General features: G+C 62.7%; 1 protein-coding gene across 4 annotated transcripts in view; it reads right to left on the reverse strand.

The window, feature by feature from the left end:
- Positions 1–13,601, reverse strand: part of CEMIP (cell migration inducing hyaluronidase 1) — a 128,487-nt gene that overhangs the window by 11,181 nt on the left and 103,705 nt on the right. For all 4 annotated transcript variants that reach the window (XM_086711744.1, XM_086711742.1, XM_086711741.1 and 1 more), the window contains 9 exons: positions 12,112–12,317; positions 11,453–11,522; positions 10,548–10,676; positions 7,940–8,025; positions 6,908–7,039; positions 5,947–5,982; positions 5,710–5,865; positions 2,647–2,827; positions 1,488–1,703 (listed from right to left, as the gene is read on the reverse strand). In XM_086711744.1, the coding sequence (XP_086567870.1) occupies positions 1,488–1,703; positions 2,647–2,827; positions 5,710–5,865; positions 5,947–5,982; positions 6,908–7,039; positions 7,940–8,025; positions 10,548–10,676; positions 11,453–11,522; positions 12,112–12,317 (1,212 nt within the window). The remainder of the gene's footprint in view (positions 1–1,487; positions 1,704–2,646; positions 2,828–5,709; positions 5,866–5,946; positions 5,983–6,907; positions 7,040–7,939; positions 8,026–10,547; positions 10,677–11,452; positions 11,523–12,111; positions 12,318–13,601) is intronic.

Here is a 13,601-nt window from a genome sequence, read left to right on the forward strand (position 1 = left end):
CGCCTCGGTGGAAATCTTGGCGTCCTGCCCTGTGGCACGGCCCCTGTGCAGGTGACACCACCATGGCCGTGGCCAGCACAGCAGCGCAAAACTGGGCACGCGGGAGGGAGGGGTGGTCTCCCCAGTACTGCCTATGGGACGGAAAGAGGAGCTTCGGCTGCCCGTGGCACGGGGCCGTCCCGAGAACGAAAGCTTGAAGGGTATGTTACGGCACGGCGAAAGCTGTAAAGGGAAGGGGGGAGATTATGAGTAATAATTAAGCAGTAGCCGCTCAGGAGAACCGGGCAGGTGCTGACAGAGCTTTTGCACACAAGGCAAGCCGCGTGTGGGAGAGACAGGGTGCGGGGGAAGATCCAGGCCTGGTTTCGCCAGCACCCTCGCCTCCCTGTGCCCGCCTGGCCCTGTGGCCCCTTCCCCTCTCTGGCACCAGCTCGCTCTCCCGCCTCTCCCGGACCCCAGGCCACCTTCCGGCTCCTTTCTCCCCTACCCTCCAGTCCTGACGTCCACAGTGTCCGCCTATATGGTAGTCGCGAGGACAGCTTCTTCGTACACGTCCCCTGCCGGCCCCGGGACTCCCCTGCTACTTAAATGCTGCGTTTTCCTGGCTATCTTCCCTCTTGCTCGTTTATTCACCATCAACCAATCACAGCTAACGCCAGCATCGTAATAGCTAGCTGGTATTTTCGGCTCCGTCGCGTCCCAGGTGCTGTTCCCCACGACGGCCGTTGGCCACATGTGGCCCCCGAGCCCCGGAAACGTGGCCGGTGTGGCTGAGGACCCACCTGGGTTTTAAATTTTGATTAATTTAACCCTCAAACCCAAAGCAGTGTAAAATATTTTCCCCCTGCGCGTGACTTTATCCTTTTGGGGAGGTAGGACTAGCTTTCACTACGTCGAAAATCTGCATCCAAACTGAGCGGGCTCAAAGTGGAAACCGTGTCGTGGATTTCGAAGACTTAGAGGAGGAAAAATTACATCCAGGAAAAGTACCTCACTAACGATTTTTATAAATCCGTTGCGTGTTGAGATGATAGGATTTTGAGTACGCTAAGTTAAAATATATTATTACGATTAATTTCCTGTTTCTTTTTTCTTTCTCACAGGGCCTCTGGAAAACTTAGGACCACGGGGCTGGTTTGCGTTACATTTCCGGCGGATGGGGCCGGCGACGCACTTTGCATCCGTCATATGAACCTCGGGCCCGCCATCTCAGAAGGAGGTTCGACTGTTATCCTGATTTCACAGATGAGGACACTGAGGCTCCAGCAGTCACCCACGGGTCTGGTTCCACATGTGTCCGCGTCTTTGCACTGACTCCAGGCACTGGGGCCTGACTTGAATCCGAGTGACCTCCCAGTGCCCTCCTCCTAGGCATCCTGCTTTCTGCCTACAACACGGTTTTCACTTTGATTTTTTGAAAGGGCATACAGCAGGCGCTCGCTCCTGCTGAGGGGCTGGTGACACCAGGGATGCCCTTGCTTCCCCACCTGTGCGTAGCGCCCGCTGCAGATGGCCCCTCTCCAGTCGGGGACGTTGATGCAGTCTGGGTGCCGGACCAGCCAGTTGTCGTCCTTGGTGAGGTAGGACCCTGGGTACTCGGACACAGAGCCGTCGACATCATGGAACACGGACGTCTTATCCCCATCCATGTCCAGCTGGTTGAACCAGGGCCCCGGCTCTCCGAAGAACACTCTGGAAGTAATCTAAACAGAGCCCCGGGAAGTGAGGCTGGGCCAGAGGTGAAGGGAGACTGCAGCCCGCTCACCGGCCTCCACTCCAGACCCAACGCATTCGTTTGGCCTCTGCTCACACGAGGCCCGGCTGCTGCGGGTGACCCTGGAGAGGGCTCTGAGGTGCGGGCTCAAAGCCTGCAGAGAGGAGGGGGCACAGGAGTGTGTGTGTGTGCGCGTGTGCACAAGTGTGAGAGGGGGAGAGAGGTGTGTGCATGAGAAAAGCACACACACGTGGGGCAACGTGTGAGAGAGGACCGTGTGCTGTGTGTCTAAGAGGGGGGTGTGTGCACCTGTTTGAGGAGGACAGTCTGTCGACACGAGCCCGTGGCGGGCTCTGTGACTGACCTCTCCCAGGCCTCGGTGAGAGGGGAGGAGAAGGAAGAAAGTTCTGGGGGATCCAGAGCCCAAAGCATCCCAGGTCCCTCCCAGCCTCAAAGTGCCACCCTCCGTCCCGCCCTCCTCACCCCCAGCTCTTCATTGGCACCTGTCTGTGCCCAGGAAGACCCCATTTGTGGTGCCCTCTCAGAGAGACATGAGCGCCTTGGAAACCCTGGGATTGGAGATTAACTGACCAACCCAGGTGACCCTGTCACAAGACTCCATAGTCAAAACCGAGGCCTGTGGAGGAACAGCCTCAGGACCTTGCGTCTGGAGGGAGGCTGTGCTGAGGCTCTGGGGGGTTCGGGGCAGGGGGAGGGCAAGTGGGACGCAGCCAGACCTGACCTGTAGGGCAACCTACACTTGTACTTTTCCAGCTTGGATGCAGACGGGCTGGGGCGCGGCCCAGCCTGCTTGGAGGAAGTCGTTCGCTCCCTGCGGTGGTGGCAACGGCTCAAACTCCAGCCCCGGGGGACTTGTGAATCACTGCCCAAAGTCTGGATTTGCCCAGAGCCTGCCCCAGCACCTCACTCACCGGGACATCCTCAAAGGCAATGTTGGTCACGTTGTTATGGGGGCAGCTCTGCCAGGCGTTGTTCAGCCGGAAGGCCAGGGCACTGGTGTGCCGGCCCTCCAGGGCCACAAACTTGCGGAAGGTGCAGTTCTGGATGTTGATGGGGCCGTCATAGAACTGAATTCCTCGGATCGGAAAATTCCTACAGAGTTAAGGAAGTGAGAGGTCAGCCTGTTCGCCACGTTATGCCACCGAGTTGTTTGCACCCTTCAAGGTGATGGAAACAGAGACTTTCTGGGTAAACCGTCCTGATCCCCACCTCCTGCCACTCCTCGCTGCAGGGCATTATTGATTCATTCATCAGTTCATGAGAAAGTATTTATAGACACAGTAAATGTCAATAAATGATTGCTAGATGACTTGGATGGATGGATGGGTGGATGGAAGGAAGGAAGGATGGGTGGATGAATGAAAGGAAAGAGAAGGGAGGATGGATGGATGGAAGGAAAGAAAAGGAAGGAAGGAAAGAAGGAAGAATGGATGGGTGGGTGGGTGGGTAGATTGTAGGAAGGGTGGGTGGATGGATGGAAGGAAGGAAGGGTGGGTGGATGGATGAAAGGAAAGAGAAGGGAGGATGGATGGATGGAAGGAAAGAAAAGGAAGGAAGGAAAGAAGGAAGAATGGATGGGTGGGTGGATGGATGGATGGGTGGGTGGATGGTAGGAAGAAAGGAAGGGTGGGTGGATGGATGTATGGAAGGATAGATGGAGGAATGGATGGATGGATATGTGTTTAGTTGCTGGCTTGGGGGCTGGGGAATCATCCTCTATTCAAACACTTGCCCTGGTTTTTCCATCCTGTTAAGAGTCATTGGGTAAATACCATAAATACACTGTAGAATGCCAGTATTGTGTCCCTTGGGAGACTAGAGCCATTAGTCATTATTTAGTCTCAGTTGCCATAACCATTTAATCAGATTAAGACCCAAATGGGTTTCCTCTGAGTAAGCCTTTCAATTGTGAATCTGTTGGGTCTGGAAAACAGGCAAGGGGGAAGACAGAACGGAAGGTGATGATGCTGTAGCGAGACAACGCACGTGACCTTTCAGGGCACGTAACCCTACAGGAGCGGCAGGCCCCACTGGGAAGACAAGACTGTGGGCTGTCAAAGGACCCCAAGAAGGCTCCGATCTCCAGGAGTCAGGGAGAGGATGGGGGGCGGAGGTAGAAAGGACCGGAGAACGAGCAACTTGGCTCAGCAGAGGGCGGGGACTCAGAGACTCCTCTCCTCTGCTCTCGGACTCCTACGCGGGCCTGGCAAGGGCCAGCGGGCTTCTCGGTGACCCTGAACCTAGGCTTGTTTGTTCTGGAAGCCCAATGTGCATGGTTCTGCTGGTATTTGTGCTTCTGGGCCAGGTCCCCTCCTCCCACAGCTGGCATGAAGGAGGGAGGGCAGAAAGAGGGAAAGAAGCCTAGAGAAGGGTCTGTCCCTGGGAGGATACACCACAGCCCCCCGTCCTCTACCTGGGGCTCCCCTCCCCACACGCAGGTCCCCCGGGAAAGCCCAGATCACACCAGCCTTGGTGCGTGGCTTCAGTCGACACCAAGGACTTCCTGCATTTCCGCATCTTTGAAAGCAGTCGATTCGCGCTGGCGCCTTGGATCCTGGTTCTCAGGGGGTGCCTCCGGGCACTGTTTAAGTTAAGGCATCTTGGGAACCAGCCACTCTTACTGGCTGTGTATGCAAAGCGTATGCTTACTTTTCATCTAAGCCCAGCCAAGGACCATTGCGGACGAATCCCTCGTGACCAGGAGGACACGGTCCCTGCTCACAAACGCCACGTGAGGGACTTGCCCGGTTCGGCAGAACTGTCGGGCCTCCATAAACAAACTCAGCCCTGAAAGTCATCAGAACATTCCGGCCCCGGAGGGCTGGTAACTCTCAGCAAAAAAACGCCCAAGTACGCAGATCCAGAGTTACTCATAAACACCACCCGAAGGGGCTGGTCTATCGCTGCGACCAGACGGAGACCAGGGCTTCCAGACCACTTGCGCCAAAGGAGGCCGTGGTTCTGTCCGCAGGATCTTTGCAAAGGCGCACGTCCACTGGGGTGGGAGCTCTGGGCCCGTGTCCTGCCCACAGAGGCAGGGATTATATTTCTCCGGAGAAAGGCCGGGGGGGAAGCTCTGGGGGCAGGAGGGCTCTCGGCCCTCGGGGAGCAGACCCCCGCACGTCTGCCTGGCTCAGAGCCTGGCCATCGGGTTTGGGTTCACGTCTGAGCAGAATCACCATCAGATGGGGGACAGACGTCCTCACACCGACCCAGCTGAGGCTCCCCCGGGAACTGACCGAGCCCCTCTGCTCCGTGAGCTGGCCAGCTCTCCCGGTCCCCCCTCCTCCAGCCACCTGGCCAGCCTCCCCCCGCTTTGGCTGAAACACGTTCTGCAACAGAGAGCCCGGGACCCCTCAGGACAGCCCTACGTTTCTGCTGATGAACAGGCCTGGCCGTCAGACGGTTCTTCCCGCACTAAACTCCTTCTAACCGTGGGGCCCATGGGGAATGAGTTCCGTCTTGTAAGCGTCTGGAAGCCCCGACCATGTGTGACGTCGCCTCCCGTGCTGGTCCCCCTCGTCTGACCCCTGAACTCCTGACCGGAGTTCCCAGTCTGCGTGTGACACAGCGCTGGGCTCTGTCACCTTCCTGGGTACCGTCCTCCAAGCGTGCTTTGGCCCATCTCTCTCTCCCCCGTCCCCAGAAGTGGGTGCAATGCTCCGAGTAGGGTGCTATCAGAGGAACCCGCGGCCGCTGACCCCAGACACCGTAGCCCCGGAACCACCCCGTGCATCTGGACCATCAGGTCCCCCTGCCGCCTGCCATTCGACACTGAATGCTTGATTTCTCTCTCCCGCTCTAGACCTCACCCCACCGCCGGCCAACCTCCCTTGTTTCAGTGACTTCTCTGGTAACTGACAGGGGGGTTCACAGTCGACAGGCGGAGCTCTCCCACGAGCATCATTCCGTCTGTGGCTGCCACTCGGCTTAAGGCACGCAGGACGAGGAAGCCTCCGTGGCTGCAAACCTACTGGCCTATAGGGAGGGTCCTCCCGCTGTGGTCCAGGCCACCGGGGCCCCAGATCCTGTTGTCCATCATCTCCGTCCCCACGTTGCCACTCTCGCCGACGAACAGGCTGTTCTTGATCTCCTGCTTGGAGCCATCATCATACGGGAAGGTCCCGCCGCTGTGGGGAGGAGGCGTCTGGAATGAGCCGTCCACAGCCGGCTTCCCACACAGGGCTCGGCACGAGGACAGCTGCTCTTACCTGGCCAGGGTCAGGCCGATGCCATTATCAGCGAACCTGGGGACGAGAGCGGACGGTCAGAGCCTGCCCTCGCGCCACGGCCAGGGACGTGGCGGAGGGCGGGACGCTTCCCTGTCCCTGGCGTCACATGTGGATACTGTGTGGGGAAGGGGCTGCGGGCTCTCCCACCCTGCGCGGCAAGCTCGCCTCCCGCTCGACGTCTGCTCGCGGACAGTGGCCTCCAGCATTGCCCCCACGCTGCGGACTCCAGGGCTCGTGGGAGGTTGAATCAGGGGGTCGTGAAGGACCTCCCCACTCTCGGGCCGGCCCCGGGTGACGGCGGGGTACGTGCGGGCGGGTTGCACTCCCCTTAGCCACGCCCACTCCCATTTCAGCCACAGCGGGAAGGACAGAGGGACAGCTGGCGCCACGTCTCCCGGGAAGGCAGGCAGGCGCCGGCCCCGGGGCCCCGGGGGCCCGGGAAGGGCGGGACCCAGTGTCACAATTGTGCTGTGGCCCTGCTTTGGTGTCCCAGGAGTTGAAATTTCAAGCCCCGGTCCAACCGCTTCCTAGTTGTGTGACCTCCCGGGAAAGTCACTGAGCTCAGCCTCAGTTGACCATCTCTAAAAATGGAGATAATTTGCATCTTTGAGAAGCACAGTGAGGAAAGAAGGCAAACGAGGATTCTGCACGCAGCAGGTGCCCAGGACATGCTGGGAACTTCCTTCCCTCCTTCCGACGACTGGCTCCGTGGCCCGAGAGAGCCTCACCCCGTGGCAGGTACGACCCCCAGCACCCGGCATGTGCTGTTTTCAGGGGGCTCGGGGGTGGGGGGGGGTCGCTGCCTCTGCCTGGCTGGGGACTGACCAGAAAGCCGATGTCTGTGTGCCTATTTCCTCCCTGCCCCGCTCTCCCCTCCCCCATGCGGGGGAGGCACCCCCCCACCCCGTCCTCATGTCAGGACCCCATGCCCGGTCCTCACCGGCAGCTGTCCAGCCACACATCCCCGCCGCGCAGCCAGGCCCCGTGGTCCTGGTTCTTGTAGGCCGTGAAGTGTTTGATGATGGCCGGCTCCCGGGGCTTCAGCGGGTCGGCATCCTGGTGAGGGCTGTACCTGGAGCACGCCACGGGGAGGGCACAGGTGGCCGTGTCAGGGGGACACCTCAGCCGACCCCCTTCTGGGCCGAGAGCTTCTCTCCGCACACACAGAAGCAAGGAGTCCTTCCTCCAGGGCCCCAGCCCCACGCAGGCTACAGACAGGCCACTGCTCTTGTCCGTGGGCACCGAGGAGCCCCCATCCCACCCCGCCCGGGGGGGGGGGGGGTGGTCAAGGCACAGCGCAAACTGGCCGGGCCCCACCCCGGCGTGCGGTATGGCCCCTGGAAGGAGAGTGAGCTGCCCAGCCGCCTGGTAACCTGGGGGGCCCTTGACCTAAAGCCTCTTCCGGAATCTAGCTCGTTGGCTACAAAACGGGGCACGGAGCCCAGCTGCTCAGTGTGTCCGGACCAGCAAAAGCCACCCGTCGGCGTTATCACGGACCCTAGCGCCACCCACTTCCGAAGCAGACCGACGCCTCGGTCTCTAAAGGGCGCTGGTGTTTCTAATACCCTTGAGGTGTCGATGGCACCCGTGGAAAGCAGCCGCTGGCCTTCGGCTGAGCTCTGGATTGTTCTGGATTGCTTTGTGGGCACAACCCGCACGTCCCTTTAGACCTCGGCCCAACCCAGTCCTACTGACCGTGCGGGTACTGGCTTTGCTGAGGGATTCGGGAACCTCTAGAAATTTCTGTTTCCCTTCGGCTGCTGTAGCATAAACCCTAATTCAGTCTTTGCCCCGCTCGGGCTTTCAGCATCGGACCCCCAGCAGCTAGCTCGCGGTCCAGGACGTAGAAAGTGCTCACCAGACACTGATGAGTGAGTGAGCGAACGAACGGACGAACGAACGAATGAGTGGAGAGGACGGGGCTGGGTCAAGAGGTCAGCAGGGAGAGTGTGCGTCCCCATGGGTCGTCTACCTGGCAGAGATGATGGACAGGAAGGGCCGCTTGTCCTTGGCAGAGGCCTCCGTAGTTTTGACCCCGTTGTCAATGATCATGCCAGCCTGCGGGGGAGGAGACGGTCAGGGACGCATCCACGGCCACGGCAGGTGGCAGGCACCTCGTCACGCCACGCACACTCTTAAACGTTCCAGTAACGCCGGCTCTGCTCTCAGGACGCATTAGTGGAGGCAAGGGGTCTGCAGCGAGGGAGGGCAGGAGCCCATGCTTCTGCTCTGCTCAGGGCGAATCTGAGGTGTTCACGAAGGAACCAAGAGGTCTGGGGGCTAAGTGTCTTGTCCAGGGCCACGGAGCTAAGTCCGTGACCAGAAGTCACCTTGCTTTGGGCGGTTACAAGCCCAGGCCCAACGTCAGGGGCTACGGGAAATGTGTCTGGTGATTTAAAGGAAACACTGCACTTGAGACCCCTCCCCTGGGGCAGGGGTCTCGGTTCCTCCCACTGGACTCTCGGCCTCCCAGGAAAGCCCAAAGGCAGGTTCCCAGGTTCCCTTCTTGAGTAGCTGAGGCCACTCAGGCTAGAACATTCTTCAAGGGACTGACAGTGAGGCAGTGGTGGCGTGAGTAGAACATGAGGGGCTGGATCCCCGCTGCTCGCTCATGGGCCGTGACCTTCATTCACCCTGCAAGCCTCAGCTGTGGCCTCCACAAGCCGGGCTACAAACACTGATTTCAGAGAATATGGCGGGAGGCTCGGTGCTGGCCCCGGGGGATGCCCCATACCAGGACCCTCGCTCACTGGGCACAGGGTCAGGGCTCACTGGAGGGGCACCGAGACTGGGGGCCCTCGCCCACTGGTTACGGGGTCAGGCCTCACTCGGGGGTACCAAGACTGGGGACCCTCGCCCGCTGGGTGCAGGGTCAGTGCTCACTGGAGGGGGCACTGTGCCCGGGGACCCTCGCCCACTGGGCTCAAAGTCAGGGTTCACTGGAGGGGCACTGTGCCCGGGGACCCTCGCCCGCTGGGCATAAAGTTAGGGCTCACTGGACAGGGCACTGTGCCCGGGGACCCTCGCCCACTGGGCACAAAGTCAGGGCTCACTGGACAGGGCACTGTGCCCAGAGACCCTCATCCACTGGGCACAGGGTCAGGGCTCACTGGAGGGGCACCGAGACTGGGGGCCCTCGCCCACTGGTTATGGGGTCAGGCCTCACTCAGGGGTACCAAGACTGGGGACCCTCGCCCGCTGGGTGCAGGGTCAGCGCTCACTGGAGGGGGCACTGTGCCCGGGGACCCTCGCCCACTGGGCTCAAAGTCAGGGTTCACTGGAGGGGCACTGTGCCCGGGGACCCTCGCCCGCTGGGCACAAAGTTAGGGCTCACTGGACAGGGCACTGTGCCCGGGGACCCTCGCCCACTGGGCACAGGGTCAGGGCTCACCGGGGGCGGGTACCTCACCCTGCCACCTTCCCCAAGGCCCGCCCTTCCTCCTGCGCCCCTGAGTCCTTGCTACCTCCTTGTAGGAAACCACTGTCCCTCACAGACCTCCCTGCTCTGACCTCTCCAGGCCCACCGCCCAGCTCAGGGGACGGCTTCTGGAGGACGAGGTCCTGACAAACGGCCCCCACGTGCTGTGTCCTCTCGGCTGCCCACACGGCACCCCTGGCCGCTCCTGCGTGGCCCACCACAGCCTCAGAAACGCCCGCTCTGTCAGGGGGACACCGATGACCGGCAACTCTTCCTTCTCAGCTCCCTGGGGTGTGCCCTCTGCCCGTGCCCCCCCGCACCCCTGCGGGCCCCTCTCTGGCCCCACCGCCCGTGTAAGCACAAGCCGAGTGTGAGAAGTTTCTCTTCTCACGGTCTTCTCCCCGGTAGACCTTCTTTTTTAAACCCTACCGTGTCCGTTCCCTGCCCCCCCAGGGGCCTCAGTTTCCTCATCTGCACTATGAGGGACTGGACAGAAGATCCGGACACGGGGCTCTGTCCACGCACCGTGCCAGCGTCCCCAGCACCACCTGTGTCCCCTGGGCGGCTCCCCGGTCCCAGCCCGGCTCCCCAGCTGCGCGTCCCACGGCTCTAGTCTCCGTGCCGTCCTGGGTGGGCGTCCTCCACACCCTCGGGGCCCCGGCCCCTTCCTTGCGCCTAACTCGGCAGCGTCTGGTTTCCCCCCCGCCCCCCGCACCCCCTGGCTCTGTGCGGAAGGACCAGAGCAAAAGCCAAGGGGACGGAGGAGAGGGGCCTGTGCCACGTCTCCGTTCCTTCAGGAGCGCGTCCTGACTGCGTCCGGCGCCCAGGCCGGGCCAGCCTGTCACAGCCGGCACCCCGCCCGGCCACCAGGGGGGCGGCGGGCCCGCGCTCGGGTGCCCCCCTGCCGTCAGCCTGCGCGAAGGCGCACCCTGCTTCTCCTCCCGGCTCTGAGCGGGGGCCGCGTCCGTCGTGTGGCAGGAGCGGCCACGGGACATTCTCACTAAGAAGGCCGCTTTGTTTCCTTCCAGACCCGCGCCAGGAAGGCGGCTGGTGCCCGGCTGGTGCCCGGCCGGAGCCCGGTGGCTGTCCGGCCCTGGCGATGTGCGGGCCAGGGGAGGGGGACCGGCGGGAGGCGGGGGGCGCGCGGTCTGGAAGGACTTACGCGGTAGTTGGAGTGTGCTCGGTTATTGTGGAACCTTCCCAGCGGGATGTGCTCGGAGTAACCTGGCGAGTACGTTCCCACCGACGGGCCCGTCGGAACGTGGTGAAAAATGAACCAGAATCCGGTTTCCTGTGGGAGGAGGGCACGGCGGGGAGGGCCGCCGAAATCAGCCCAGCACACCCCTGGTCGGGGCCGCGGGCTGGTGCCAGCCCCCCCTGGGCCCCCCGCCGCCCTCCCCCAAACGCATCTCCGGGAGACGGTCCAAACTCTGGCAGATGCGTTTCGTGGGGCCCACCCGGGCTGTGCCAACCCTTCACAGGGTCCCGCTCGATCGGCCGTGGGCTCCAAGCGGCTGGATTGCAGAGTCCCCGTGGGGAACGTCCCGTGATGTGCTTGGCCCCTCTCATCTGGCAGCTGGGGAAGCCGAGGCCCAGAGACGGCACCTGGCCCGCTCGGGGTCCCCCGGACGGCGAGCCGCAGGGAGGAATGGCCGTGTAGACGGAGTTCCGTGTTTGGGTCCCACGCACGCCCCTGGGCACGGCAGCGCTCCCTGCCTCGGCTTCCCCACCCGCCACATGGAGGGTGGTGGCGCCGGCCTCGGAGGGCTGACGCGAGAATTAAACTACTTCGGCTTGGAGCGCTGGTGTGCCAGGCACCGCCCAGGCTGCACCCATTGGATCCCACGAGGAGTCATTTCGATAAAGCGCTTTGATCACCAATATGACGCAGCGACGGAGCCATCCGTCAAAAGCAAGTCCGTCCACTGCCAGTCTGGTTTTTACGTCTCCGCCCCAGCGGAGCCTGAGCTGGGGCCCCGAACCCACACTCCGGGCTCATCCCCGGCCGCCGCCACCTCCCAGCCCCCCTCCTTCCCTTCTGCCCGGCCCGGGACCCCTTGCGCTCACCTCGGAGCCCGCGGCTGCACAGTTGATGAGGTTGTTGTTGGGGTTGGCCATCCAGAAGGTGGACACTGCGCTGTGGGGGGGGGGGGGAACAGAGATCGCATGGGGTCACGTGACGGGCGGCCAGCTCCTGCGCCCCTCGTCAGACACTTGAGGAATCCTTAATTTGCGATGAGACTCGGTTTTCTCGTTTGAGTGCAGTGCATCTAAGCGCCTCACGTGCTCAGAATTTCCAGGTGGCCATGGCCCCGTGGGGCGGAGGCAGATCAGAGGTCACAAGTGCCCGGGAGAGGGGCCGTTACTAAGGGGGAGACCCCGCACCGGCGGGTGGATCACACGGGAACCCCCGTCTGCCGGTGCCCACGGCCACACGCCCTCTCACGGGAGCGCCGTGTGACGTCGGCAGGAGCCGGAGGACGAGGACAGAGGTTCTCTGATGGACGTGAGGCGAGCTGGGGAGGTACAGCACGCCCTGCCCTCTGCACCTGCTGACCCCCGCGCCCTCTGCACCCCCTGCGCCCTCTGGCCGCGAGGCTGAAGGCACCAGGTGGTGAAGGGCTGGCAGGTGCAAGCTTCCCAGAAGCCCCAGGGTGCAGAGGTCAGAGGCTGCCTGGGGCGGGGCGGGAGGGGGGTGCGCGTGGCCTGGAGACGAAGCCACTCACTTGCAGTCCTGCCGGGGCTTGGGGACGTAGCCCGGGTACGAGTCTTCCGTGATCATCCTGCACATCTTGCTGTCCCGGTCGGAGGGGAGGAGGGTCCCAGACTTGACCAGGAGGCCCAGACAGTGGTCAAAGGTGTTGCGTTCCTCCGGCCCGTCCTCCGTGAAGAAGCAGTGGCCCAGGGAGTTATAGCCCACCACGTCCTTGACCTGCAGGGGCCAAGACAGGAGGGGACACGTCGCCCAGCGTCCAGCTGCTCATCAGGCACACGTGAGACGCCGTCAGCCATACGGCCGGTCCCGCTAGGAGCAGGGGAGGCGTGGGGAGGGGGAGGGACGAACGGCGACCTCGAAGCCCCTTCCCGCTGGAGGTGCTGCGGCCGAGGCTCCGCGGGGCGGGAGGGGACAGGGTGTCAGAAGTGCGTCCAGGAGGAGGCAGGGACAGGTCACGTGAGCCCACCCTGGTGAGAACGCGGCAGGCCCCCGGCCCACAAGGACGGCAGGCGAGGTAGGGGGGGCAGGAAGGTAGGGGGAGGGTCCCCGGGAGGCAGCACGAGAGCCAGGCCAGGCCGTGCCCTCACCCGGGGGCCCGAGCCAGCCTCACAGCTCAGGAGGCACAGCCCGCGACATCTGCAGACTCGAGGGCCAAGAACCAGAAAAGTGTGCAAACCCCAGCTCGTCACAACCCATCTTGGAATCCCGGAGTCAGCGGGGGGCGAGGGGCGCAGGGGGGAGGAGGAGCGGGAAGGCCGTTCTCAGGCCCCGAGAGAGCCGGGATGGTCCCAGGGCATCTGTCACACGGGCCCCCGGCCCCCGGTCCCCTTGCCCGCCACAGACGAGCCATTCCAGCTCTGTCATCTCGGAGGCCCCTCCTGGGCCTGAACCCCGCTAACATATCAGTCTCGGAACCAAGAGATCCTCAGGTCGGCCTGAGCCCCGGCTCCCTGCCCAGCGCCAGTCGCTCACAAGCATCTCTGGCAGACGGGCTCTGTGCTCCCCCTCGAATGCCCCAGAGACGGGACGCTCACCACCTCACGAGGCAGCCTGTCCACGGTGGGACCCCCAGGACGGCGAGAAGCACCTCGTTCATCTTAACCGAGACCTGCCGTCCTCACCCCCACCCTGGGGCCTGACCGGCCAGTGGCGTCACCCGACGAGGACGCCCCTGCCTCCCTAGGACCGTTCCACTCACACCTGTTAAGTACCTACCGCCAGGCCAGGCCCGGCCCGGAACATCGACACACCGTCCAGACACAGCTCCCCCCGCGGTACTGGGCACCGTTCGAGGGGCCGGCCCGTACTTGGTCAGATGTTTAGCAGCAACCCTGGCTTCTGCCCCCGATGCCGACAGCACCTCCTCAGAGTGACAACAGGGGCGCCTGGGCGGCCCAGTCGGTTGAGCCTCTGACTTCGGCTCGGGTCACAATCTCTCAGTCTGTGGGTTCGAGCCCCGCGTCGGGCTCTGTGCTGACAGCGCGGAGCCTGGAGCCTGCT

Source organism: Puma concolor, chromosome B3 (genome assembly GCF_028749965.1).
Source record: "Puma concolor isolate L17-30 chromosome B3, mPumCon1.1.hap2, whole genome shotgun sequence".
In the NCBI taxonomy this organism is placed as follows: domain Eukaryota; kingdom Metazoa; phylum Chordata; class Mammalia; order Carnivora; family Felidae; genus Puma; species Puma concolor.